Here is a 24,858-nt window from a genome sequence, read left to right as displayed (position 1 = left end):
ACACCCCCTCTGTGCCTGCACTGTCCCCTCATGTGGCCCGCTGTGCATATATTGATGCCTTTCATGATGGGTGGTCTCAGGTCCTGTGTCACCCCCCAGGTCAGGAGGAGGTGGAGGAGGGGGAGGAGAGGGAGGAGAGAGAGGGAGGAGAGAGGGAGGAGGGGGAGCGGGAGGAAGAAGAGGAGGGGGAGGAGGAGGATCTCTCTTATATCTTCAGCGTGTATCAGTCCCCTGTCTCCACACAGGGTTGAGTGTCCACAGGTACATGAGCCAAGCATGTTTTCTGATTCTCAAGGAGGCCACAGGTATCCTTCCAGCTATCTCCTGCCAGCCCTGAGCTCTCCTTTCCGTGCCAACGCTGACTTCCAAATGACGGACAGTGCACTCCTGCCGACTTTCATTTCTCAGCATCTTCCCCCGTGAGGATCAGGGTCTTCCCTGGTCCTTGCTATGCCGAAGCCGCCAGCACAGCCCACACATACTAGGAACTGTGTAAATGAACAAGCCTGCTGCACTCTGTATGCTGCACCGTGCCAATGGAGCTGGACACATGCAGTGGGAGATGGTGACTCTGCCTGTCCTGTCCCTCCCTTCACAGTGTGACCAAATTTGAGGTAGCCACACTCCTGGCCACATGCCAGCCTTGGAGGAGAAGTGATAGTTCCCCTGAGTAGTCCTTGTGCCAGGCTGTGATGCTTTAGCACTTTGAACCCTTCAGCACTCAGGCCCTGAGCCTATTGCTGCCCACCCTTGGGAAAAGCGCCAAATATGACCTGGGTGGGGCGGGCAGTCCAGAGAGACTGCATTACAGAGGGACCTTGGGTGGAGCCGATGAAGCTAGGTTGGGTGGCTTGCCCACGGTTGTGTTCCTGCCTGCTATTTCTAGAGCCCAGCACTAGGTGGCACTGTGATCAGGGCTCCCAGCCCCTGCTTAGGTGCCTGTTCCCAAGTCCCGTCTCCTGCCTGCCGCCTTAGTGCTGTTCCCGGCTCTCCCAGGTGCCCAGCTGCGGGAGAGTGAGCTGGTGAGGACACGGAGGCTTTGCAGGCTCCCGCTGGCCTCGCTACCCACCTGTTGCTCACCAGATACTCAGCCCGTGGGAACACTGACCAACCATGACCGAGATGGCTCATTTCACCCATAGACAGCCCAGGAAGGCGGGTCACTGTGGCAGTGAGGTCAGTGGAGGGTGTGACCTTATGCAAATTGCTTAACTTCTCTGGGACAGGATAACGCCAACACAGAGAAACTAAGGGGAATATCTATCCTGTAGAGTTGTCTGGGTGACTCCATAAGCCTTGGAGGTCACTATATGGTGATCGAGTTCCTCTAGGCTAGCCCTGCTTCCCTAGCCCCACCCCGGGCGTGGCCTCACCTTGGGCAGGGCATGGCAGACTGGCATTCTCTCCGGCCACTCGCTGCAGCAGGCCCTCGGTCTCGTCGGCCCCCCAGTGTGGTGGCTCTGTGGGAAGTAGCAAGGCTGTGTCCCTAACCCTCAGGTCCACCATTCCCTCCCAGTATGTGCTGGGAGGAGGGGTCTCCTCCCAGTGCCCCAGCCCCCAGCCTCCCAAGGAGGCCAGCATTTGAGGCTGGGCCCTGTGCCTCAAACACAAGTTTGTGTTTGTCCTGTCAGTGTCCTGTCAGTGTCCTTCCAATCATGTCTTGCTTCCAGTCCCCAACAACAAAAATGCTAGAATATTCCAGAATATTCTGTGGGGCATACATAATTTCTTAGTGACCTTGCCTATTACTAGATCACCTTTTGGTTAAAAAAAAAATGGCCTGAGTTACCCATGTGGTAAAAGTTCCCTGCAGGGACTTTGCATAAGGCTCCTAGGGTCAGAGGTCATCTGTGCAAATATGAAGCCTGCATGGTGACTCTGAGGATTTACTGCTTCAGACCCGACAAGCAGAGCCCAGAACAGCAAGTACTCAGGGATGTGGGCCGTGGCGGAGGGAAGGAGGGAGGCCCAGGGACTCACCCAGCACTCGCAGCTCCAGCTTCCAAATATCTGTGCCGGCGCTACTGGAGGCCTCGCAGCGGTACAGCCCAGCATCAGAGGTCTTGACGGCAGCAAAGTGGACAGAGCCCGGGGGTCCCTCACCCATCAGGGCCATCCCATCCTTGAACCAGTTCAGCTGAGGTTGGGGGTCACCCTCGGCCACACAGTTCAGGTCAAGAGCTTCTCCAGTCAGTACCTTCAGGACCCGAGGGCCAGGCTGCACCTGAGGGGGAACTGGCAGGGTCCCAGGGATGGGCATCAAGGTGGGCTATCTAGTTAAGGGCTCAGAGGCCCAGCCCATGCTACAACCCTGATCTGAGCAAGCAGCAAAATCGCCGCAGGGGTGGGAAGTCTAAGGCAGCCACTCATTATTGCAAAGTAGAGTTGTCAGGACCCACATGGCCTTCCCCACACCCTGAAAGCAGAATCCTTCTTCCACCTGGACACCTGAATGCTGTCAATGCATTTATCCCCTGCCCTCACCAAGGTGCCCTGTGCCATTGGTCTACACCAGGGTAGTGGGCATATGGGGAAACTGAGGCACTGAAGGCAGGACAAACTCGGAATGGCCTGGCTGTACATGTTGGAGCAGTACAATCTGAGCAGCTACACAATCCCAGCTCTGCTCCTTCCCCACACCGTGGCACTATGCACCAGCTGAGCCTCAGTTTCCCCTTGTGGCCATCAGAGAGGTGAGATGGCACCCGCTCCCAGCAGCCCCCAGCCACAGCTATGGGCTATTTTGTACTTCTCAACCATTTTCTCACACTCTACCCCGTGAGTCCTCCTGCGGGGTGGAGAGTGCCACACCCAGTTTGAAGACGGGGAAACTGAGGCATGTAAAGAGTTCTCTCCTCTTTCAGATGAAAGGCATTGAAGACCGTAGCTCTGGGTCTGTGTGTGTCTGAGGCTCCAGGCAGCTTCTAGAAGGCCCAGCCTGCGCAGGCTAGGAGCACACGCAGGGCCCAGGCTGAGCTGCTCTCCTGGACCATCAGGGAAGCTGAGGAGAACCCTGACACCGTCCCAGTTTCTAAGACACAGTCCAAGATGAGCCCAGGCTTTGGAATCTAGCACAGACCAGCTGCCTGGGTGTGCTCAGAGGGGTCCAGGAGCACAGAGAGGTCCACGGCCACTATGCCACACCCACCATCCCTGTCCTACCTCGGGCTGAACCACTCTCAGCACCTGGCTGTACACGTATCCCTTCTTCTAATGACTGTGGGTTGGGCGCCATCATGGCCCCGCTTTACAAGGTTCAGCGAGATCACACAGTGCGTTGGGAGCGATGCTGACTGAGCTTCAGCCCTCATGCCGTGTCCAGCTCTGCTTCCCACTTCCGCCTTCACACTCCTCTCGCTTGCCGGGATCTTTCCTCTCCACCCCCACCCCCGGCCTCAGCCTATCTATCTGCAAAATGGGAAGCTGGCTTGGGGAGCGCTGGCGAGCATCTGTGGAGGGTTGGAGATGCTTGATCTCAAGGGCAGAGGCTGCGTCTAGCCGCCCAGCTGGGGCGTGAAGGATGTAGATGAGACTGCAGCTGTTTCCCATTACCCACAGGCTCTGAGCACGGATTTCAAGTCAGTATCAACGATGTGGAACGTTCACTGTCTCCCCACCCTTCCCTCTCGGGCCCTGTGAGAGTAGCACATGGGCTGGGCCATGCTTGTCTTATGGTCTTCCTGGGGCTCTGGTGTGTGGCCGGCTTGGGATGAGTTCTTTTGAACAGGACCACTCCAGGGAGCCCCTAAGTGTGCTGGGGACCAGGACCTCAGGGAGTGTGCACTTAGACCTTGGCCACAAAGGGACGGAGGGCTACAGTGGTGGCTGGAACACCAGGATCCTCTCCCTGGGCCAGTGGGCCTGGTACAGAACTGTGACTTTAATCAGACAGAGGCCCTTGGAACCACTGCCCCTTCTGTGTCCCCAGGCTCGGTCCCCACTGAGCCCTGGTCTTGGTGGGCCTCTTTTAACCGCCCTCCCAGGCCCAGAGTCAGGGAGAGGAGTGACTGGCCTGGCACCGTAGTGCCCAAGAGTGTGTGGCGAGAGAGGCAAGGCACGGAGATCAGGGGTGGAGTAAGAGAATCGCCTGTGGGCCCTACCTTGAACTCTGAGGATGTAGCGGCGAGATGTGGCCCCCGCGGGGTTGCTGGCTGTACACTCGTAAAGGCCACTGTCACCTACCTGGGTCTGTGCCAGGCGCAGGGAGCCTGATGGGAGGAGCTCATACCTGTGGGGAGGAGGGACAGCAGTGAGATCTCATACTGCCCTGACCAGAGAAAGGCTTGAAGACCCACCTCCAAGGATCTAGCAGCTGTCTCCTCCAGGCAGCCCTCCCAGACTGAAGTCACAACCTTCTGGCCTCAACTCCAGCTGCTACTTGGCTTCCAAAAGCCAAGGCCAGACCCTCTCAGTGTAGAGAGATGGTTGGGTCCCAATCCGCATTTCCAACCTTTCTTAGCTGTGTGAGGCAGGGTGTGAACTGTGTTTCCATTTCATCATCTACAAAATGGGGCTGCATCCCGGGGCTCTGGCGCCCCCACCTTCCATGCATCACTGATTGGTGGCAATGCCTCCTGTCCCCAGCACATCTGTTTGTCAGGAGGCTAGACTCCCTCCGATTTCAGAGAAAAGTTCAGCAGCTCCAAGCCCTCAGTGTCTGAGTTCTTGGGCTCCTAAGTCCAGAACCAGGCCTCTTGGAGAGTCACTGTCCAGAGGCAACCCATGAGAAGAAACATTGCAGACCTCCCCCAGATCTGTCCCACCTTACCAGTCCCCTGACCCTCCGCACAAGGCTACAGGACACTAGCCAGACTCCAGCAGCTGGGATGGACCCCAAGGAGCCCTGCAGACATGATGTCAACTCCGTCTGTGCTGGCTCCAAGGAACGGAGGCTGCAGCCCGTGGCCCTGACTAGCCCAGGAGCAAGTGCTCTCGGATCAGGGCTGGAGGACCCCAGGATCAATTGTCAACCTAGAGGTGGCCTCAGATCTGCAGATGGCCTTCAGCCTGGTCCCCCACTCCCTCCGTGCTGAGACCAAGCATCCACCTCTGCAAAATTTCATCACGGGGTCCCTGACAGGATACGTAGGAGGCGACCCTGCAGCCCCCACCTCTCCCCACGCAGCTGCCAGGGTGCATGGTTTCCAACCACACCCAGGCTGTCATCACTGGCCTCGCTTCTATCCGCTCATTTGTAAGTGAGGTGATAACTTCCCTGCCCAGAACCTTCTAGCTGGTCCGAGTACCCAGCAGGCATTGCACACAGATTTGGGAGACACACAAGCCAACGACATGCCCTCTACAAACTGAACTTCACACCAGGCCCTTGGTACCTGTATTTCCTATAACCAATCACAGCTATGTTTTTACAGAAGTTGGAAGGGGGTGGGTTTTCACCATATCATAAGGAAGAAATGAAGAACTGTGGACCCACGGTTCCGATGAGCAGGTTAATGCTTGCAGGGTCCAAGAGGACCCAGACCTGCCCAGAGGAGAGGGTATTTGCTCAGAGTGCCAAGGTGGCTATAGGTAGCTCCAGGGGCGGGGTCTGGAGGGATCTATGCAGGGCGCCCCTTAACCCCCCCCTCCGAGCTCAGGCTCCCTTGACTCCTGCAGCTCCGCCCTGCTGGGATGCTGGGACTCCTCCATCCTCCAGGCAGGTACCACTTCCTCCAAGAAGGCTACCTCCATGTCCCCAGGCTGACAAGCCCACCCGTGGTCTCCCATGGCTCTACCCAGCTTGTGACACTGAAGCCTCTCTGTCTTCCAGAGGCTCCAGTGGGATACCCTTTATCACCAGACCCTGCACAGAACAGTGTCTTTATGACCACCCAGTGTGAGCTCCCAACAAGGCTCAGAGACAAAGTAAAGCCACTGTCCCGGTCCAGGGCTGGCTAGACATGCCTGGGAGGTGCTGGAAGGGGGTTCCAGGCAGTTTCCACCTGCTCTCCTTAGCCCCCCCCCATCCCTCCCTGCAACCTTCCAAGAGAGAGGCTCATAGGGACGTGCTGGCCAGGCCTAAGAGGAGGTGTACAGAACACCAGACTCTTCAAACCACAAGCTGCTGGGGATGGGGGCTCCATCAGTAGGAGGGCTTCTCCAAGGCTCTGCAGCCAGATGACTCTTCACAGCACCCAAGGGAGCACTTGGATTCAAGGGGAGTTTCCTGTTTATGATGTCCATTGGCTGGGACCTTGCAGTCCAGGGCCAGGCATACACAGATGTCAGAGGGCTGGGATGGAGGACCTGCAGGGGGCTCAGTGACCCTGGCAGATCCTTTTAGGAGGCAAAGAGCGACCAACAAACCTTCTGATCTGCCCAGGTGGTCCAAAGTACACCTGGTGGGAAGAACACTTGGTGGGAAGTACACCTGGTGGGAAGTTCACCTGGTGGGAAGTACACCTGGTGGGAAGTACACCTGGTGGGAAGTACACCTGGTGGGAAGTGCACCTGGTGAGGAGTACACCAGGTGGAAAGTATACCTGGTGGGAAGAACACCTGGAGAGGAATACACCTGGTGGGAAGAACACTTGGTGGAAAGTATACCTGGTGGGAAGAACACCTGGTGAGGAATACACCTGGTGGGAAGTTCACCTGGTGGAAGCATCCACAGCCTACACCTACCTGCCCTCCCCATGCACCTCTGTCCTGCCAGTTCCCAGAGCCATTAGGGTATTTATCACAGAAGTGATCCCTGAGGATCACTTGTCTGTGAGGAATTAGGTACGCCCAGGTTCCTACTTTATTGCAGTCCTTAGTACATAGTAGGTGCACACGAATATTTGGCAGCAAATTACAGCTGCTCCCTGTCCACGTGCACACTCTTTCCCCACCTTCACTTACACAGTCTCCTGCCCCAGAGTCTCAATACGGCTGTGCTGCTCTCTGGACCTCCTCAAGGCAGGACTGGCTCTGGCCCTTCCCTGAACCTTCCCAGACACTCCCATGCAGGCTAATGTTCCAGAACCTAGGCTCTCCCATTTATGTGTTCAATGAGAATGCCCTTGGGTTCATAATGACTGAGGTGTCTGTGTTCCTCTTCTTGGGCTGTGGAGAATCTTGGCACTTGTCTGTCCTGGTCCCCGCCATTGCTACCAGGGTCATCTTGCTGCCTCTGGCTATAAAAGATCATTCTGCAATGCTTTCAATTCTACCAAAGGAGTACACAGTAGGGCTAGAGGTTGGAGAAGTTGCCCTGTCCACTGCTCACACTTCTCAGCATATGCCTACTGTGTGCTGTGTGTGCAGCAGTGTCTGTTGGGCCAGGGCATCTCTAAGCCCAGGGTGGGGAACTGTTCAGCCGAGGGGTACAACCCCTCATTAGGAAGTCACAGATGGAAGAGCTAAGCTGGGGAAACTGAGGACAGGGGACGGTCATCTGGGGAGGGAGGGGAGAGAAGGGAGAAGGGGCTGCAGCATGGCTACTAGGTAATGAGAATACAGACTACTTATACTGCTTACAGGGATGGTACCAATGTCAGCGATGGCTGACCGCTCTGTGTGCTTTCTGTAGATATTTACATAGTTCAATACCTGTGGGTGACTTCTCATTTGACCCTCCCCAGCCACACCTCAGGACAGAGCCCTCAGTGGGTACCATTACCATGTTTAGCAAAGCAGAGGTCAGAGAGCCAAGCTCTGTTGTCGATGGCAGAAACAGTTACACCTGGCCCTCAGATCGTGCCGTTCTGAGTCCCCACCACTGTGGTGACCAAACATTTGGGGTCTGATGTTTGGTTAACGAAGGGAGCCACTGGTCATGGTAGGTTGAGAGCCAGACTGAACACCAAGCTCTAAGGCTCCACCAAGGCAGAGCGCTCCACACCCGGCCCCTTAGGTAGTCTGTTCTCAGTCACTGGCTCTCGTCAGTCAGCCCCATAAGCAGACAGGTGGGTGGGCTGGCTGTCCTTCAGGGTGCAAGGGAGTGGGCGAAGAATGAAGAGAGACTGTGACAGACAACTGGAAGCCTGGAGCAGCCATGCCCCCTCACTCCCCTTTTGGAATTGGGAATCTGGCCCCATGTGGGTCCCTGGCTTGATGCCTTGGGAGCAGGAGCAGAAGCCAGGAGCACTTCCAGCTGCCCCCACTCCACAGCAGAATCCCTAAACAAACATTAAACACTGTTGCCTAGCAACACACCCCACCCAGCATCCCAGCTGAGGAGAGAGATGCTCTCAGGCCACCATCACAACAAGTTGGACCCTTTCACATCTCAGATGGGAAGACTGAGACCCGAGGAAGAGATGGATCTTGTTTGAGTTGGGTAACACTGGGTAAGGTCCCCCCGCCAGGCCCTTCAGTGTCTAGTTTGATCTGGCATAGAGCCAGTATGAGCTGTCCCCAGTCTATGCAGCCTGCCTTAGTTTTGCATTGGTTTCTAGGAAGCTTTTGCAAAAACAACAGTTCCAGGACAGTGAGATCAGATAGCCAAAGACCGTATCTTAGTCTTGTCCTTAGCTGGTTGCCCTGGGGCCTGATCCCCAGTGAATAGAGCCACCCAGCAGCAAGCACCGTTTATAACAGTGAAACTGTTGGAGAAGTGTATGTCCCAAACAGAAGAACAGCTCTTAGTAACACCAGGGCAGCCTGAATGCAGACTTGCCCCCTGAGATAGCATATAGTCACACTGGCAGGAGCAGGGCAGAAAGACCAGGCATTTGGCTATGCGAGAAAGAACCCAGTATCTGGGGCAGAAGCCAGACTCACCAAATTCATATAGGAGCATGTATGTATAAGGGCATTGGAAAGGAGGGGGACTCAGGTGGGTGTCAGGGTCTCTTGGCTTCTCCATCCCTGAGCCCACTTTCTCCAGTGAGTTCTGACTTGGGAGGTATTAGAGACACCCCTGGTTCAGGATATTCTTTTCTAGGTGCCTGGGAAAGCAGTGTCCTCCTAACCTACAGTGGGTGTGTGTGTGTGTGTGTGTGTGTGTGTGTGTGATCTCTTTGTGTACATCTGAGTGTGTTCATATCTGTATGTGCTGTTCCTGTGTGTCCAGCCGAGGGAGGAAGAAAATCTCAATCTAGTTCTTCCTCCCCCAGTCCCTGGTTCCCTCTCTTCCTCTGCGGCCCCAGCATGACGACATTCACCGCAGCCCGCTCCAGGGTGGCCTGCTGGCTGGGCCCACCACTCCTGGCCAAACTGGGATAGAAGAGGCCAGAGCGTCCCAGCACATCCTGACTCCAGCTCCAACCATTCCTGCTTCCGGGCGTCACCAGGGATGCCGAGGAAAGGCAAGGCCATTCTAGGTGCCAGACCTTTGGGCCAGGCTTTGCTCAGAGAAGGAAGAACGTTAGAGGGCAGGGAAGGGGCGGCCAGAGGCATGCTGAGACCAACCTAGATCCTGAGGCAACCAGATTCCTCTAGTTCACAGAAGGAAGTGAACTCTGGTTTCTAGAATGGGTCTGGAAACCGAGCTTTGGGGTTCTCCCAAGAAGGAAGAGGAATAGGTAGAGGAGGCGGGGAGGGTTGGAAGAGCATAGGCAGCAGGTCCACGCCTGTCTCACCTTCAGTTGTGGGTGTCTCTTGAGCCTTATCAATCTCTAGGTAGTGGCTGGATGTCTGTGGGGTGGGGCGGTAGAGCTGTGCTCTGTGGCTGTGAGTGGATACATGCTCTGCTTCAGGCCCCAAGAAAGCGCAAAGAATGTCAAACACACACACGTGTCTTGTTTGTTTAAAAGACAATTAAAAGAACAGAAGCACTAAACAACCGCCCAGGGATGGAAAGACCTGCATGCCATTAGCTGGCGGAGCGAGTAACAGGAATGTTCTAGAATCGCCTGTGGCGAGCGCTGCACTATTGTAAATGTACTAAAAACAAAACCCACTGAACTGGGCAGGTGACAGAAGGGAGCCGAGATTTCCAAAAGCTAGTCATGGGACAATTCCAAGGACAGCAGACAGGATAAGACGAGCATTGTGTGTGGTGTGTGTGTGCACGTGTGTGCATGTGTGTGCACATGCACGTGGAAGCCAGAGGTCACCCAGTGTCTCCACCTATCATTCACGACCTCAGTTTTTGAACGAGCTCTCTCACTGAGCTTACGTCCCTGACTCAGCTTGAGTGGCTGGTGAACTCAGAGAGCTTCCTGAGTCGGCCTCACTCCCTGCACAGGGTTACAGTCTCTGGACACCACGTCTGACTTTTACATGGGTACTGAAAATAAAATTAAGTTCTCATGTAGACGCTTAACCCACTGACCCATCTCCCTAGGCCCAGGATTGTCTTAAAACAATTTTTAGATTAAGTGTGTGTGTGTGTGTGTGTGTGCAGTTCCCAAAGAGGCCAGAAGAGGGCACTGATTCTCTGGAGCTACAGTAAGAGAAGCTTTGTGACCCACCTAATCTGGACGCTAGGAATCGAACTGGGGTCCTCTGCAATATGCTCTAAGCTGCTGTGCCATCTTAGCAGCCCCAGGACCACAACTGTTTAAAAGCCGCTGGCACCGCCTCGGCGTGTCTGTGAGCAGCGGCAGCAGCAGGAAAGAGGTGGGAAGCTAACGGCTGTCTCGCCATTCGTGGCATCTAAGCATTGAACAGCCATCACAGCAGGAGAGCAGCATCTGCACCATGTCCACTTTACAGATGTCAAATGTGGCTGAGAGTAACCGAGGGCCACCTGTGCTCCCCAGTCAGAACAGAAGCTGGAGATCTAGTGTGTGCCCAGGCCTTAGTTCTCCTCCGAATCCCTATCCTGGGCACACTGACTGCCTTAGAGATGAACTCCCAGAATCCCTGAAGTCCAGAGAAAAGCAGTGGGAATCTTCCAGAAGGATGTCAGTGAAAGCAAAGGGAGAGAACACATTCTGTGACCGCTGTCACTCGGGAGGCCCTGGGAAATTTACGACTCCCTGTTGGTCCATTATCGCATCAGGCTGGAGGGGTGAACAACTGGAATTCACTTCCCATTTCAGTAACAAGCCATAAACAAACATCCCCGCCGCCGCCCAGCAAGGAGAGAGCACCAGCTTTTCAGGCACCCCCTCACCCTACCCCACCATCTCACCCCACGGCATGCTTAGAGACACTGTGCAGTCCACCCGGGACCAGTTCTCTGAGCTTCAAGTGAATTCAGAGATACACGGCTGTGAGGTTTGGAAGGATTCAGGAAGCAGATGTTCTGAGGGACATGTGGGGGTGCTGGGGGTGAGAGCCAACTGCTGGAGACCTTCTCCGTCTGAGCCGTCTCAAAGACTTTGCCAGAGCTGATGTCACCCAGCCTGTGCTGGGGTGCCTCTCCCCCGCTCCAGGTCAAGGACTCCAGGAATTTAGAGACTCATTTACTGGCTGGAAGTAGCAACTGACAGCCCCTCCTGAGGCAGAATTCTGTGCTACTAACAGTCCCTTGCAGGGTCCCCAGTGAAAAGAAGCAGGACAGGCCACCAGCCACCTGCTCTATGTAGTGACTGTGGCAGTCACTTAAGTATTGGTTAAGATGTATCTCCCAGTCTGGTCTTTCTTGGCTCCAGTGACCCCGAGGGTCTTACCCCAGCCCAGGATCCCTCAGCATCCTGGTGTGGCTCAGAAAGCAAAAGCCATCAGGCAAACAAGAAGCAAGATGGCCTCCCGACATGGGACCTGGGACACAGAAGCTCAGGTCTGCAGCTCAGGATGTGGAAGTGTGTAAGGTGTGTGTTGGGTCATGAGCCACATTTGCGGAGGCCCTCGAGGCTTCCCCGAGTCTTAAGGTCACACGCACCTGTTTAAGTCACGACAACCTCGACTCTCTTTCCAACCCAAGCTTGGCCTCTTTACTAACCCCACACGCTGGGACTGGGTACCTGCTGGTGACAGGCATCAGAGGCTTGGCATCCTTGGTCCAGGTGACCAGTGGAGTCGGGGAGCCTTGGGCCTCACAGTCCAGGGTCACCTCTTCACCAGCCTTGACGGTCACTCCCAGAGGGGCATCGGTAGCCTGGGAGTCATTCATCTTGATCCTGGGCTTGGCTGTCGGGAAAAGACAGGGGGTCAGGGGTGAGGAGACAAAAGCAAACGGCTGGCAGCTGGGTCCCTCGGGCAGCAGAGGGTGAAGTCACCTTTACCTTTGGAGAGGTTCAGAGAGCAGGTGAGGCCAAGGGTCATTACAATTGAAAGAACAGGTTTGGTCACTCAGCCCGCCCCCTTGACTGTCCATCACCCTGCTCTGCCATCTCCCATTGGCCAATCTTTTCATTCCCGTGATAGTTGCCACAGAATGCAGCATGAACTCTCCCTGGCTTCTTCACAACGCAGAAGGGGATTTGGGATGATTTACGCACATCATTAGGCCAAGGACTCCTCATGGAAAAGGCTGCCTCAGTACTGACTCCCACCACCATAGCTTGTCCAGCATGCACTCGCTAACAGAATTCAGTCAGAAACACATCACATAGTGGGGGGTGGGGGGGCATCCGAACAGCACCATGGCTTCCTGTGTCTGCTACATTGTTACTTTTGACCATAAGTTCCCCTCATCATTGTTCTCTGTGAGTTTAAGTTCCACAGAGTTTAGCCTGGAGTTAAACTCTATGCTGGTCAAAGATGACCTTGAACTCCTGATCCTCCTGCTCCGACTCCAGAAGGCTGAGATTATAGGCATGCACTACCACACCTGGTTTGGTTTGGTTTTTTAAAACAGGATCTCACTGTGTAGCCCTGGCTGTCCCGGAACTCTCTATGTAGACCAGGCTGGCTTCTGCTGCACCACCATCACCTGCCTCTGCCTCCCGTGTGCTGGGACTAAAGGGTTCATTCTCTAACACCTGGCAGATTTTTTTTTTTAAATATGGTGCTGGGGATGGACCCCGGGGCCTCGTGCATGTTAGCCAGTCATCCTGGACCCCAAATCCCCATTGTCTTGTAACCTATGCATGTAACAGAAAACAACCGGCCTTGGCTCCCAGTGGTTCCAGACCCACTCCCTCCCTGAAGGCCCAGCCCTGAGGGAATGGTTGGGAATGACGCCTACACTTGTCCAGTGTGCAGGGAACACTGGGTCCCAACTGACCAGTATGCAATGATTACTTAATCTCAGTAATGATGGGTGTTACTAAGGGGATGTCCCGCCCAGAGTTTACAACAAAGTGGTTTGATCCAGCTGGGGGTCTGACACGTGAGAGAAGTCGGTTGGTCCCAGAGGAAGAAGAGCATTGAGGAAGCCTCAGGTGTGAAGGCCCCGAGGCAAGCTCGAATGTCAAAGAGACCAAGAGTCAAGATGTTGAGAAGGGCGGGGGAAGGGGGGACAGGGAAGAGTGGAGGGTGAGGAGAGAGGCAGAGGAGGGTGTTGCAGGGCCGGTGGGTCCTGAGTCTGTCCAGGGCTTGGTACTGAGAGCCAGCTGGGCGCAGAGGCTGAGTGAGCCCCTGTGGTCCCCTCCCAGGGGTCCCTCTCCCATCAGGACCCGTTACACTCACTATTAACAGACAGCCACATCTCCTGGCTGGAGAAGCCCACACTGTTGGTGGCTGTGCAGACATAGGCACCGGCGTCCTCGGGGGACGGCTGGACAATGACCAGAGTACCATTTCTGCTCACACTGTGGTGACCGCTGGTAGTCAGGGTGTTGGTTTCCTAGGACAGAACCACGGTGACAACATCAGAACTCATGCTCTGTCCCAGGATGCACCAAGTTGATCTCTCTAGCTCCCCCTGCCCCCTGAAGGCCACAGGCTCTGCCTACCTTGGTCCAGGTGATGGTGGGGGTAGGGACCCCTGAAGCAATACAGGGAAGGGAGGCTGGCACTCCTTCCTTGGTGACATGGTGGATGGCAGTCGGATGAATTCTAGGTGGCACTTTTTATAAATAGACCAATTTTTAAAATGTTATAAACCAGTGTACCTAATGACTAAGGCCCAGAAGCAACCCAAATGTTCCTCAGCAATGACTGGATAAGAAAATGGGATGTGTGCCCATAATGAAATAGTACTCAGCCTTCAAAAGGAAGAAAATCAACCCTAACACTGACATTAAAAAAAAAAAAAAAGCCAGACCTGGACATTAAAACCATCAGTGGTTTCTGGGTGTTAAGGGGTGGGAGTGCAGAGCACAGAGGGCTTTTAAGACAGGGAAAACATCAAGTTGAGCCCACCGTGGTGGGGACAAGTTGTGACAGATATACATAAAGCCGTGGACTTGGCTGGTGAGGCCGGGCCCGGGCCAGCTGTTAGTACAGGCCAGTCTGAGCAGTGACAGTGGTCGTTGATACTGCGGGAGGTTGAAGGTGACAGGAAGGAATACAGGGGATAGCTTTGCCTATCCGCTTAATTTTTTTTTCAAGAAGTCTATTTAATCAAGAGCAAAAAATATAGTCTCTCCAGGCTTTGCAGTATAGGTACCCTAGGAACCTTGGGGAGACGGAGCCAAGAGGACTCCAAGTTCCCAGCCTGCCTGGGCAATCAGTGAGAATCTGTCTCAAAACAAAATTAAAAAATTAGGGGTGGGAGACACAGCTTGGTGGCAAAGTGCTCGTCTGACTGGCACATAGCTATGGGGTTCCACCTCCATCACTAGGAAGAAAGGAAGGAAGAGGGTGGAGAAGGAATGTGGGGAAGAAGAAAAAAAAGAAAAGGGGGAGGAGACTGGGGAGATGTTCAGTCAATAAAGTGTCTGCGGAACAGGCGTGAGGAGCAGAGCTCAGTTCCCAGCACCGCATACAAAGCCGCTTCCATGAGTGCAGAGCTCTCTGACCTGACGGCTGATGCCCCGTAACATGGAAGGTGGGAGAGCCAGGAAGATGGTCAGCGTTAACCTCTGACTTCTAAGTGCACGCACGCTATCAAGTGTACATGCAAAATGAAAGGAGACCGCTCTACACCGGGCATGCTGGTGCACACCATTAATTCCAGCACTCAGGAGGAGAAGCACACAGATCTCTGTGAGTTCAAAGCCAGCCTGGTCTGCACAGAGTCATGGGCTAGCCAGGGCTACATGGTAAGACCCTGTCACAAAAAGAAAATGGAGGGGGGAGACAGATATAGATATAGAAAGAGACAGACAGGGAGACACAGAGACAGAAAGAGACAGAGGGATAGACGCAGACAGACAGGCAGACAGAACGTTTTAGAAGAGGATAGTGTCTGGGAATGTGTTTTACACCATTGGATTCGACACTAGAAAACATTGGGAATGACCAACCTTTGGTTGGTCTGATATTTAAAAGAAATCCAACAGGAGGAGAAAATTGGCTCGCTGTTTGCGGCCACATGGCTGCTGGTTATTGAATCCATCCCAGACACCGGCTGCCTGTGCTGGGAACAGCTGAACGGTCTCTCCGCTCGGGACTTTGTGTAAACCACGTAATCGCTCAGTCCCTGGACTCCGGGATGTGCCAGAAAGCTAAACTGACACTGATTCCCCCTGCTCGTGGCTTTGGGGACAGACTGATGAGAAACAGCAGAAAACAACGTTCACAGGACAGAGTGAACTTAGAAAACAGGTGCCAAAGGCATGCTGGGAACCCTCTGGATTGACGCGGTCCGAGGGAAGACAGAAGCCAAGAGGCCTGGAGGTCCCGGGAGTATGTCCAGGGAGCAAAATGTCTTCCTTGTGCTCCCAAGGGATGAGCGGCATGTGTGGAATGATCATGATGGAGTCAGGAGACCAGGATAGACCACACTAGTGTCACAGATTATGATATATGTGCATGTGTGCGTGCGTGAGCGCATGTGTGTGTGTGTGTGTGAGAGAGAGAGAGGGGGGGAGGGAGGGAGAGAGAGAAAGGGAGAGAGAGAGAAGAGAGAGAAGAGGGGGTCTGGCTCTGTCCAAGCTTCAGCAGGTTTGACCTGCACAATCTCTGACTGCCCGGTCAGGATGCCGCATCTTCCCGCCCCAGCCCCCATGGATTTGACTTTCCTCTCGCACCTGCTTCCCCCTGCTTCCTCTTACTTACCCCGCCACAGTTTCACACAAGAATCACCATGGAAAGAGAATATCCCCGGCAAATGATACACATACCCTGATTTAGCTTCTAGTTAAAGAAGATGGTGCTTGTTTGGGTGAGATGAAGACTCCACACCCTGAGTAGGAGGACAGCTGGGTAAAATAAGCTTACAGCCCCAAAATGTGCTGTGGGAAGCCGTCCTGAGCTATTCAGATTTAATGCTTACTCACGGCCCTAAGGTGGTGGCTGCTAAAATATGAGAACAATTAACTAGAGCCTTCCCCATGAGCTGTTGGTGCGAGAAGAGAGCAAGTTCCTGCCCTAACCACGGAATGTTCCTGCCGCTGCAGGGACAGGCTGCGTTAACTCTGGGTGTCCCTACCGGATGACCTCCTCGCTTCCTGCTTCCATCGCTAGGGGTGTCTCTGCCCTTCCCTCCTTTGCTCTTGTGTGAAGGTCAATTCCTTCTCTGTAAGCCTTAAAACCTGTTTGTCTCCCCGACATTAAATGAGGCCTTGATACAACCCAGATTGACTCTGACTTTGTTAGCGTGCTTGGCCTCCCTTTTCTCTTCCCCCCATTTTTTGACCCTCAGGTAGTGCCTCTTCGAGACCCTAGAATAACTGGACCTGCTGGACAGGTCAATGTGCCACTACTGAGGCTCAAAATACGGAGGACATGGACATAGTTCCCAGGTGCCATGAGGACATGGGGGTGGGGTGTGGAGTAGACATCACAGTGCATCTGAAGCCATGAGTGACAGGGACACAGCCATGACATATTGTCACAGAAACATGTGAAAGACAACAGCAGACATGACCACAGGCTTGTTTTTGTTTTTGTTTTTTTGTTTTTTGGGTTTTGTTTTTGTTTTTGTTTTTTTTTGTTTTTTTGTTTTTTTGTTTTTCCGAGACAGCGTTTCTCTGTGTAACCCTGGCTGTCCTGGAACTCACTCTGTAGACCAGGCTGGCCTCGAACTCAGAAATCTGCCTGCCTCCCAAGGGCTGGGATTAAAGGCATGCGCCACCACTGCCCACACAGTTTGGGTTTTGGTTTGGTTTGGTTTTTATTGTTGTTGTTTTGTCTTGTTTTGTTTTGTTTTGTCTTTGTGACAGGATTCCTCTGTGTAGTCCTGGCTGTCCTAGAACTCACTCTGTAGATGAAGCTGGCCTCAAACTCACAGAAATCCACCTGCTTCTGCCACACTAGGATTAAAGGTGTGCACTACCATGGCCTGGCTATTTGTTTGTTTGTTGTTTTTGACATGGATTTGTGGGGCTGTGGAGATGGCTTGGTTATTAAAGTGCATCCTGAGGTAGGATCTCAGCCCCCTCATAAAAGCTGGGCATTCAGTGTGGGGCAGAAGGTGGTGGTGGTGGTGGTGGTGGTGGTGGTGAGGTGGTGGTGGTGGTGGTGGTGAGGTGGTGAGGTGGTGGTGGTGAGGTGGTGATGGTGGTGGTGAGGTGGTGGTGAGGTGGTGATGGTGGTGGTGAGGTGGTGGTGAGGTGGTGGTGAGGTGGTGATGGTGGTGGCGAGGTGGTGGTGGTGATGGTGGTGGTGATGGTGGTGGTAGTGGTGGTGAGGTGGTGAGGTGGTGGTGGTGAGGTGGTGATGGTGGTGGTGAGGTGGTGGTGAGGTGGTGGTGGTGGTGGTGGTGGAGGAAGAGGTAGATCCCAGAGCTCGCTGGCGAGTCTAGGCAATCAGTGAGCTCAAGGATCAGTTAGAGGTTCTGTCTCAGAAAACACTGTGATGGCTGGGCTTGGAGATGTTCAGAGAGTAAAGGTGCATGCTGCCAAGACAGCCGGGCAGACGGACGGACAGACGGATGGACGGCCTATCCTGGGACCCACACAGTAATGAGAGAGCCCATGCCCTCAAGTTGTCCTTTGACCTCAACGGGCACATGCATGAATAAATAAATATGATAGTGATCCAAAGAGGAGAGTCATGGCAGAGGACACCTGATGTCAGCTTTGGCCCCCACACATGTAAGTGCACAGGTACACACACATAAGCACATAGGTGCACACACATGGGTACACAGGTCCACAACATGGGCACACAGGTGCACACACATGAGCACATAGGTGCACACACATGAGCACACAGGTGCACAAACATGAGCATACAGGTGCACACACATAAGCACATAGGTGCATACACATGGGTACACAGGTCCACAACATGGGCACACAGGTGCACACACATGAGCACATAGGTGCACACACATGAGCACACAGGTGCACATATATGAGCATATAGGTGCACACACATAAGCACATAGGTGCACACACATGGGTACATAGGTTCACAACATGGGCACACAGGTGTACACACATGAGCACATAGGTGCACATACATGAGCACACAGGTGCACATACATGAGCACACAGGTCCACAACATGGGTACACAGGTGAACACACATGAGCACACAGTTGCACACATATGAGCACACAGGTCCACAACATGGGCACACAGGTGCACACACATGAGCACACAGGTGAACACACATATACTATACACACAAAAATAAATAGATTTATAGGGAAATGATAGCTAGGGAGACACATAAAGAGAATTTATACACAACTTATATAAAGAAGATATGAAGAGACAGGCGTGGTGCCGCACACCTTCAAGCCCTGCACTCAGGAGGCACAGACAGGCAGGTGGTTCTCTTTGGGTTGGAGGTCTGTTTGGTCTGCATAGCAAGTTCCAGGCTAGCCATCTAAACTGGGCTAGACCCACTCTCAAACAAACAAAAACAACAATAACAAGCCATATAAGCAATATTTAGGTATTATGCATGATGAATATATATTCTCTAATAGTATATTCATAAATGGCTGTTCTAAATATACATGCAGTCAACCCTGTATTCCTACACAGGTTCAACCAACCACAGATGGAAGGTTTAGAAAAACACTTCAAGCAAAAAACATATTTTCCCTTTGTAAATGAATATAATAACAATTTGAAATGTCTCAATTCTACGAGGCACTAGAAGCTACCTAGAGTCTATAGGGGGGATGTGACCAGGTCCTGTGCAAGTCCTACCTAGGGTTTCCTGTAGCCCAGGCTAGCCTCTTACTCACTAGTGTGAGCTCCTGGCTCTCCTGTCTCCATCTTCCAAGTGCTGGGGTTACAGGTGTGTACCACCACATCTTGTTTATGTGGAAGGGATGGAATTCAAGGCCTGGACATGCCAGACAGGCACTCTACCAACTGAGCCACATGCCAAGTTCAGACACTAGAGCATGTATTGATTTTTATAAGCAAAGGGTGTTTGGGAACCAATTCCCCATGGCTAACTGAGGGACAGCTGCAGACAGGGCACACATATAAAGTATAGAAAATACAACTGGCATTTTATCTCCTGACAGTATAGGAATATGCCAACTCTAATTACCCCACAGTGAAGACATGTCATTCAAGATCAAGTTGTCTCAAGCGCTTTCCCTCAGGCCATCCCCACCATCTTGGGATCTAAGACTCACCCTGGACCACCAGCTCCACATCTCGGTGCTGAGAGCCTGCCACATTGGTGGCCACACAGCTGTATCTCCCGGCATCTTCTTGCAGGGCCCGGTCAAGGTGGAGGCTGCCGTCTGCACGGACAGAATGCCGGTTGCCTGGAGGAAGCTGGTGGGGGCAGAGAAGCGGGAACTCAGATGAAGGGGTCAGCGCTTAGGTGGGTAGGAGCCACCCCCAGGAGCATCTCTGTCCTCCAGGCCATCAGGGGGTGCTGGACCAAGGGGCCAGGGATCAGAGGTGGTAGAAGCACCTGGTGGGGTGCGAATGTGGCTTTCCAGCCAGTACCCTTCTCTGAGACTCGCCATCTCCTGAGATCAGCAGGGTAAGGGAGGAGGGACTCCTCAAGGGGTCTGTCATATTTAACTGCACAAGACACACTCCATATGTGTATATGTATACACAGAGCCACACCTGCTCAGAGCCCAGCTGGGGAAGGAAGGGAGGAAGCAGAAAAGGAGAGAGGGAGAGAGGGAGAAAGGGAGAGAGGGTGGGAAGAAGGGAGGGAGGGAGGGAGGGAAGGAGAGAGGGAGAAAGGCAAGGAGGCAGCCCATGCCAATGTTCACTGTACAGGGCTGTCGGGGCAGAGAGGTCAGCTCCATGCCTTTTGGTCTCAAGTTCAGGTTACCAGAGGAAACCTTTAAGGGCACTGCAGCACGGCTTACGATCTTGCTTGCACACTGAGAACCCTAGGGAGTTTTTAAACCAAAGATAACAGCGGTATGATCGCTAACCTCAGAGGTTCTGACTTCACTGGTAAAGCTGAGGCCAGGATAAACAACCATCTCCCAAAGAGACTCTAAATCACATCTGTGCTAGAAGGAGGTCATCTCAAGTTGGGGGGATCAAAGGCACAAGAGAGGGTGCTCTATGTGAGACTTGACATGGGGCTGGCAAACTGTCTGCGTCAAGTGTGAGAGGTGGGCTATTTTAGGCTACATGATTTCTGTCTCAGTGGCCCAATTTGATCCAAACATAGACTAATCGTGAGGGAATGCGTTTCAATAAAACTTTATTTAGAACAAAACAAAACTTAGAATGGGCTTGAGCCTCTGAAGTCTTGAAGCATGGGCCACAGGGTTCAAGCCCAGCTTGGCCACCTACTAGCTATTTGATTTTAAACACGTGGTTTAACTCAGTTTCCCTATCTGTAGAATGGGGGAAATGGCTGGGTATGAGGGATGCAGAAGATGAGAACCAGGAGTGGCTTTTGTGCTGCTTGCTTTGCCATTAGCTCAGCACGGGGAGAAGGATAAGCAAGGGCGACTGGAAAGGCGTTCCAGAGGCAGGAACAACATGGGCGAGTGCGCAGACGCACGATTGCCTAGTCTGATGGGAAACCGAGATAGGAAATTGTTAGGATGGGGGTGGGAGACAGGGAGGAGGGTGGGAGATGGGGAGGCAGGTGGGAGATGGGAGGGGGGTGGGAGATGGGAGGGGGTGGGAGATGGGGAGGCAGGTGGGAGATAGGGAGGCAGGGGTGGGAGATGGGGAGGAGGGTGGGACATGGGGAGGAGGGTGGGACATGGGGAGGAGGGTGGGAGATGGGGAGGCAGGGGTGGGAGATGGGGAGGAGGGTGGGAGATGGGGAGGGGGGTGGGAGATGGAGAGGAGGGTGGGAGATGGGAAGGAAGGTGGGAGATGGGGAGGGTGGAAGATGGGGAGGAGGGTAGGAGATAGGGAGGAGGGTGGGAGATGGGGAGGGGGGTGGGAGATGGGGAGGAAAGTGGGAGATGGGGAGGAGGGTGGGACATGGGGAGGAGGGTGGGACATGGGGAGGAGGGTGGGACATGGGGAGGAGGGTGGGACATGGGGAGGAGGGTGGGAGATGCTTAGCTGCGCCTGAGCCTGCAGCAGGTGGCAGGTGGCCCTGGCAGGAACCACCATGTTGCTGGAGCTGTTCCTGCTGCCTGGTGGCTGGGTCAGGCCCGGAGAAGATCACGGGGAACCGAAAGCACAAGAAAGCCCCACTGTCTTCCTGAGGCGTGCCACCTGCCCAGCAGCTAGAGCTTTAGATGAACACGAACTGAGGGAATGCTTTACAGTCTCAGGGGCACAGAGGCTTCAAGAGTAAAGGCCCAGGAAAGACAAAAAGGACACAGGGGGCAGGTGATGGTGCAGACAGCCCTGTGCCACGGGGTGAGGAAACAGCCCCTGCACGTGCTGCTGTGAGCAGAACCACCCTGGGCACAGGCTCTTCCTGGAAACATCACAGCAGGGTGGCTTGGCCACCACGCACCCTCTCCCCTCAGACCCTCCCACTGGGCAGTAATCAGGGAAATGGCAGGACCACAGAAGCCAGCAATTCAGGAGACAAGTGATTCTGGGACGAACCAAGACAGAGAGGGAGGAGAAAGGGAGCTACGTTCCCAAATGGAGCAGCTTCAAGGCTGCTGAGGTGTGGCTGTGACAGTCCCCCCTTTGTCCTCTGCCCATAGTTGCCAGGGAAGCCTAGAACTCACAGGCCTGCCAGCCTTGAGCCAGCGTCTCTCAGGAAGGGGCCTTCCTGCCAGGATGACACAGGTCAGGGACACAGGCTGTCCCTCCAGGACGCGCACGACAGAAGCACTGTTGGCGATCTGTGGGGGAGCTGTGGGAAAATGAGAACAGCCAGTCACCCAGGTCTGAGGGACACGGACCCACCCCATAGGCTTCCCCGAGAAGCCCATGACTGCATCAAGACTTGAGCGCCTAGGAAGTTGGGTGCTCCCTAGGGTACAGCTCAAGAAACAGGGATCCAGATGTTGGGATGCACTGGTCCAATGTGGTAGATACAAAGAGAACAGCCTGGCGGGAGCACCTGCCCCCCACTTCCCACAGCTTCCAGATTCACCCACAGACCATGTCCGGTGACCACCAGCCGAGCCTCAGCCTGGGCCTTCCCGAACGCATTCCGAGCTTCGCACACGTACAGGGCTTGGTCTTCCAGGGAGACTCCTGAGGAGAGGGGCAAAGCTGGCTGTTGGGAACCCACAGACTCTAACAGTGCAAGTCCACAGCCAGGCCCTGCACACACGCAAGGGAGGACCAGGGTATCGGGGAGACAGAGGAGGGTGCTGCTGAGCCTCACCTTGCTCATCTGTGGAATGGGTCAGGGATGGATATGTGGCTGAGCTGCTTGCGTGTGCTACCACATGACAATGAGGAGGCCTTTAGCAGCATCAGGATGGTGACCCATCTCATCACGAATGACTTGGCCAGAGCCACCAGCCTGTATGAGCCAGCATCAACCTGCCCACGGCTGGTTAACCAAGAAAGGCCCTTCCAGCCCCATGTGTTTGAATACTCAGTCCCCAGTCTGTAGAACTTTTTAGGAAGGATTAGGAGGTGTGGCCTTGTCAGAGGTGGTGTGTTGCTATCTTGCACCGTCCCCAGTGAGCCCCTCTCTCTGTTTCCTATTTGTGGACTCTCAAATGTGATGTGAGCTCTCAGCTGCAGCTCTAGCGCCATGCCTGCCTGTCCCCTGCCTTGCTCCCTGCCACCATGGTGAGGTAGACTCTGACCTTTGGAACCGTGAGCCACAAATCAAGCCTTCCTTCTCTAAGTCACCTTGGTCATGATGCTCTGTCATACCAATAGAAAAGTAACTAATGCAGCAGCTACTGGGACCAGGGTCCCACCCTCCTCAACCCTGTCGCCCAGCCCAGGCCTCCCCAGCTCCCTTCACTTACTTTCAAAGACCAAGACTCCTGATTCCCGTTGTCCAGTTCTGCTCCCCCTCCCAGGCACCAGGGTCTGGCCATCTCCACGCCGCCAAGTGACAGTTGGAGGAGGGCGGCCTGTGGCCCGGCAGGTGAGGAAGACACTCCTGCCCAGCTCCACAGTGGCATCCTGGGGAGCGTCCGTCAGCCTGGGTGCATCTGTGAGAAATGATCAGCTGTGAGGAGCCTCAGGTTGCTGGGACCCAGTAAACTGTGTATTTGCTTTGTCTCATCGCTAGAGGCTCCGCGGAGATGCTGACAGGCTCAACCTGAAGCCAACATCCGCCATTTCCATGGTCCTGCCCATCGAGAACCACCCTAAAGTGCATCCCTCAGCTCTTCCTAGCTCTCTGTTCTTGTACAAGAACTATTTGGAATAAGCACGTGAAAATTCCCATTACACACCGCCTTGTATCTAACCGCAAGGGCAGCTTGTAGGCTGGTGAATAGGTATTGACAAGTCCCCGAGGCCCACAGGTGCACACGAGGGCGTGCCTGCCACGCAAGTTATGAAACCTGAACAGAGTACAGGGGGTGGAGATTTCCCTAACTCTTGCTCCAGGTACCCCAGGCACCCCAGACTCCGTTCTCCCAGGAAGCTGGTGGCCTTCTGGCTTTTCCTGTAAATACATTGTTGCCTTTGCTGGGCGGGGAAGGAGAATCAGGCTATTTCCCCCCAGAACAGAAACTTCAGCTCCTGTCCCCCAGGAGACCCAGATCTGGCCCCAGTGTAGACAGTCCTCCCCTCCCCACCCCTCCTCGCCCGCCCCCTGCAGCCCTGGCATTCTCCTGGTCCATGGGTCCGCATCCCTGAGCCATTCACCCGGGAGGTCCTGGCTTTCGTTAACAGAGTGAATCTAGAGCCATGGGAAAGTGGCCTCCTCTTTCTTCTCTGATCTCTCCAGAAACTGCCAGCCATCTTCAGATAGCATTGAACTTCATTCCTGGCCTTGGGATCAAGAAAATTAAACGGAGACGCTGATGTAGCTCAGAAAATCACCACGAGACAAGAGACTGTGTGTGAGCCAGCTTCACACGGAGCCCTTCTTCACCGGGTCTGTGGCCACAGAAGTACTGAACCTAGCTCAGGGCCCTGGCCTTCAGAGATGGAGGACAACCAGCGCCCCCTTGCCCTGACACTGTGGTACAAGCCCCTGTCCCGAGTCCCCTGAAACTCCCTCTGCAGTGTTCACCGTGGTAGGGACCAACTGCAGCCGCCTCAGACAGGCCTCTGATCTGGAGCCACCCAGCTCCCCCTCAGCTCTGTTTTTGACTCCTGACTTTGCCTTTCTCACTCCAGGCCTGTTGAGGGATAGCTCACGCCAGCTCCATACCGTGAGGGCAATGGCTACAGCGGAAACCCTCCAAGCAACTGTCAGGAGAAAATGCTTTCAGAAACACCAGAAACAGTTCCTGAAGTTCAACAGAAGGCATCACAAACTCTCTAGTCACATGTGAGGAAACGGAGGTCGGAGTCACCAGAGGCAGAACTGGGCTTAGAGCCCAGGCCTGGTGGGTGCCGAGGCCCAGGCTCCTCCCTATCCCCTGTGACCCGCTAGGCGCTGCCTAAGGACTCTGCAGTGGTTGTATGAGCGGCAGACACCTCGTCTGCTTTCTTGTAGGAGTCAGTCACAGAGATGCTCTGCCCAGGCCCCACACGGAAAACTGCCACAGGATGTCTCAGGTGCCCATCCCTTCCCTTCCTTACCCAGAACTCCCTAATCAAGGTGAGACCTAGAACCCAGGGATGTGTTAACAACGGAAGGCTCC

The 24,858-nt window shown here is 54.1% G+C and overlaps 1 protein-coding gene across 1 annotated transcript in view; it reads right to left on the bottom strand.

The window, feature by feature from the left end:
• Hmcn2 (hemicentin 2) overlaps positions 1–24,858 on the bottom strand; it is a 146,614-nt gene that overhangs the window by 79,088 nt on the left and 42,668 nt on the right. Inside the window, 10 exon segments of the mRNA XM_052182128.1 lie at positions 1,374–1,460; positions 1,981–2,235; positions 4,101–4,228; positions 11,781–11,946; positions 13,390–13,546; positions 13,656–13,768; positions 19,354–19,498; positions 21,850–21,977; positions 22,229–22,324; positions 23,059–23,247. Of these exon segments, the coding sequence (XP_052038088.1) occupies positions 1,374–1,460; positions 1,981–2,235; positions 4,101–4,228; positions 11,781–11,946; positions 13,390–13,546; positions 13,656–13,768; positions 19,354–19,498; positions 21,850–21,977; positions 22,229–22,324; positions 23,059–23,247 (1,464 nt within the window).

Source organism: Apodemus sylvaticus, chromosome 5 (assembly GCF_947179515.1).
Source record: "Apodemus sylvaticus chromosome 5, mApoSyl1.1, whole genome shotgun sequence".
NCBI classification, from domain to species: domain Eukaryota; kingdom Metazoa; phylum Chordata; class Mammalia; order Rodentia; family Muridae; genus Apodemus; species Apodemus sylvaticus.
Note: the sequence above shows the minus strand (reverse complement) of the source record. Positions and strands in the feature narration are given on the sequence as shown.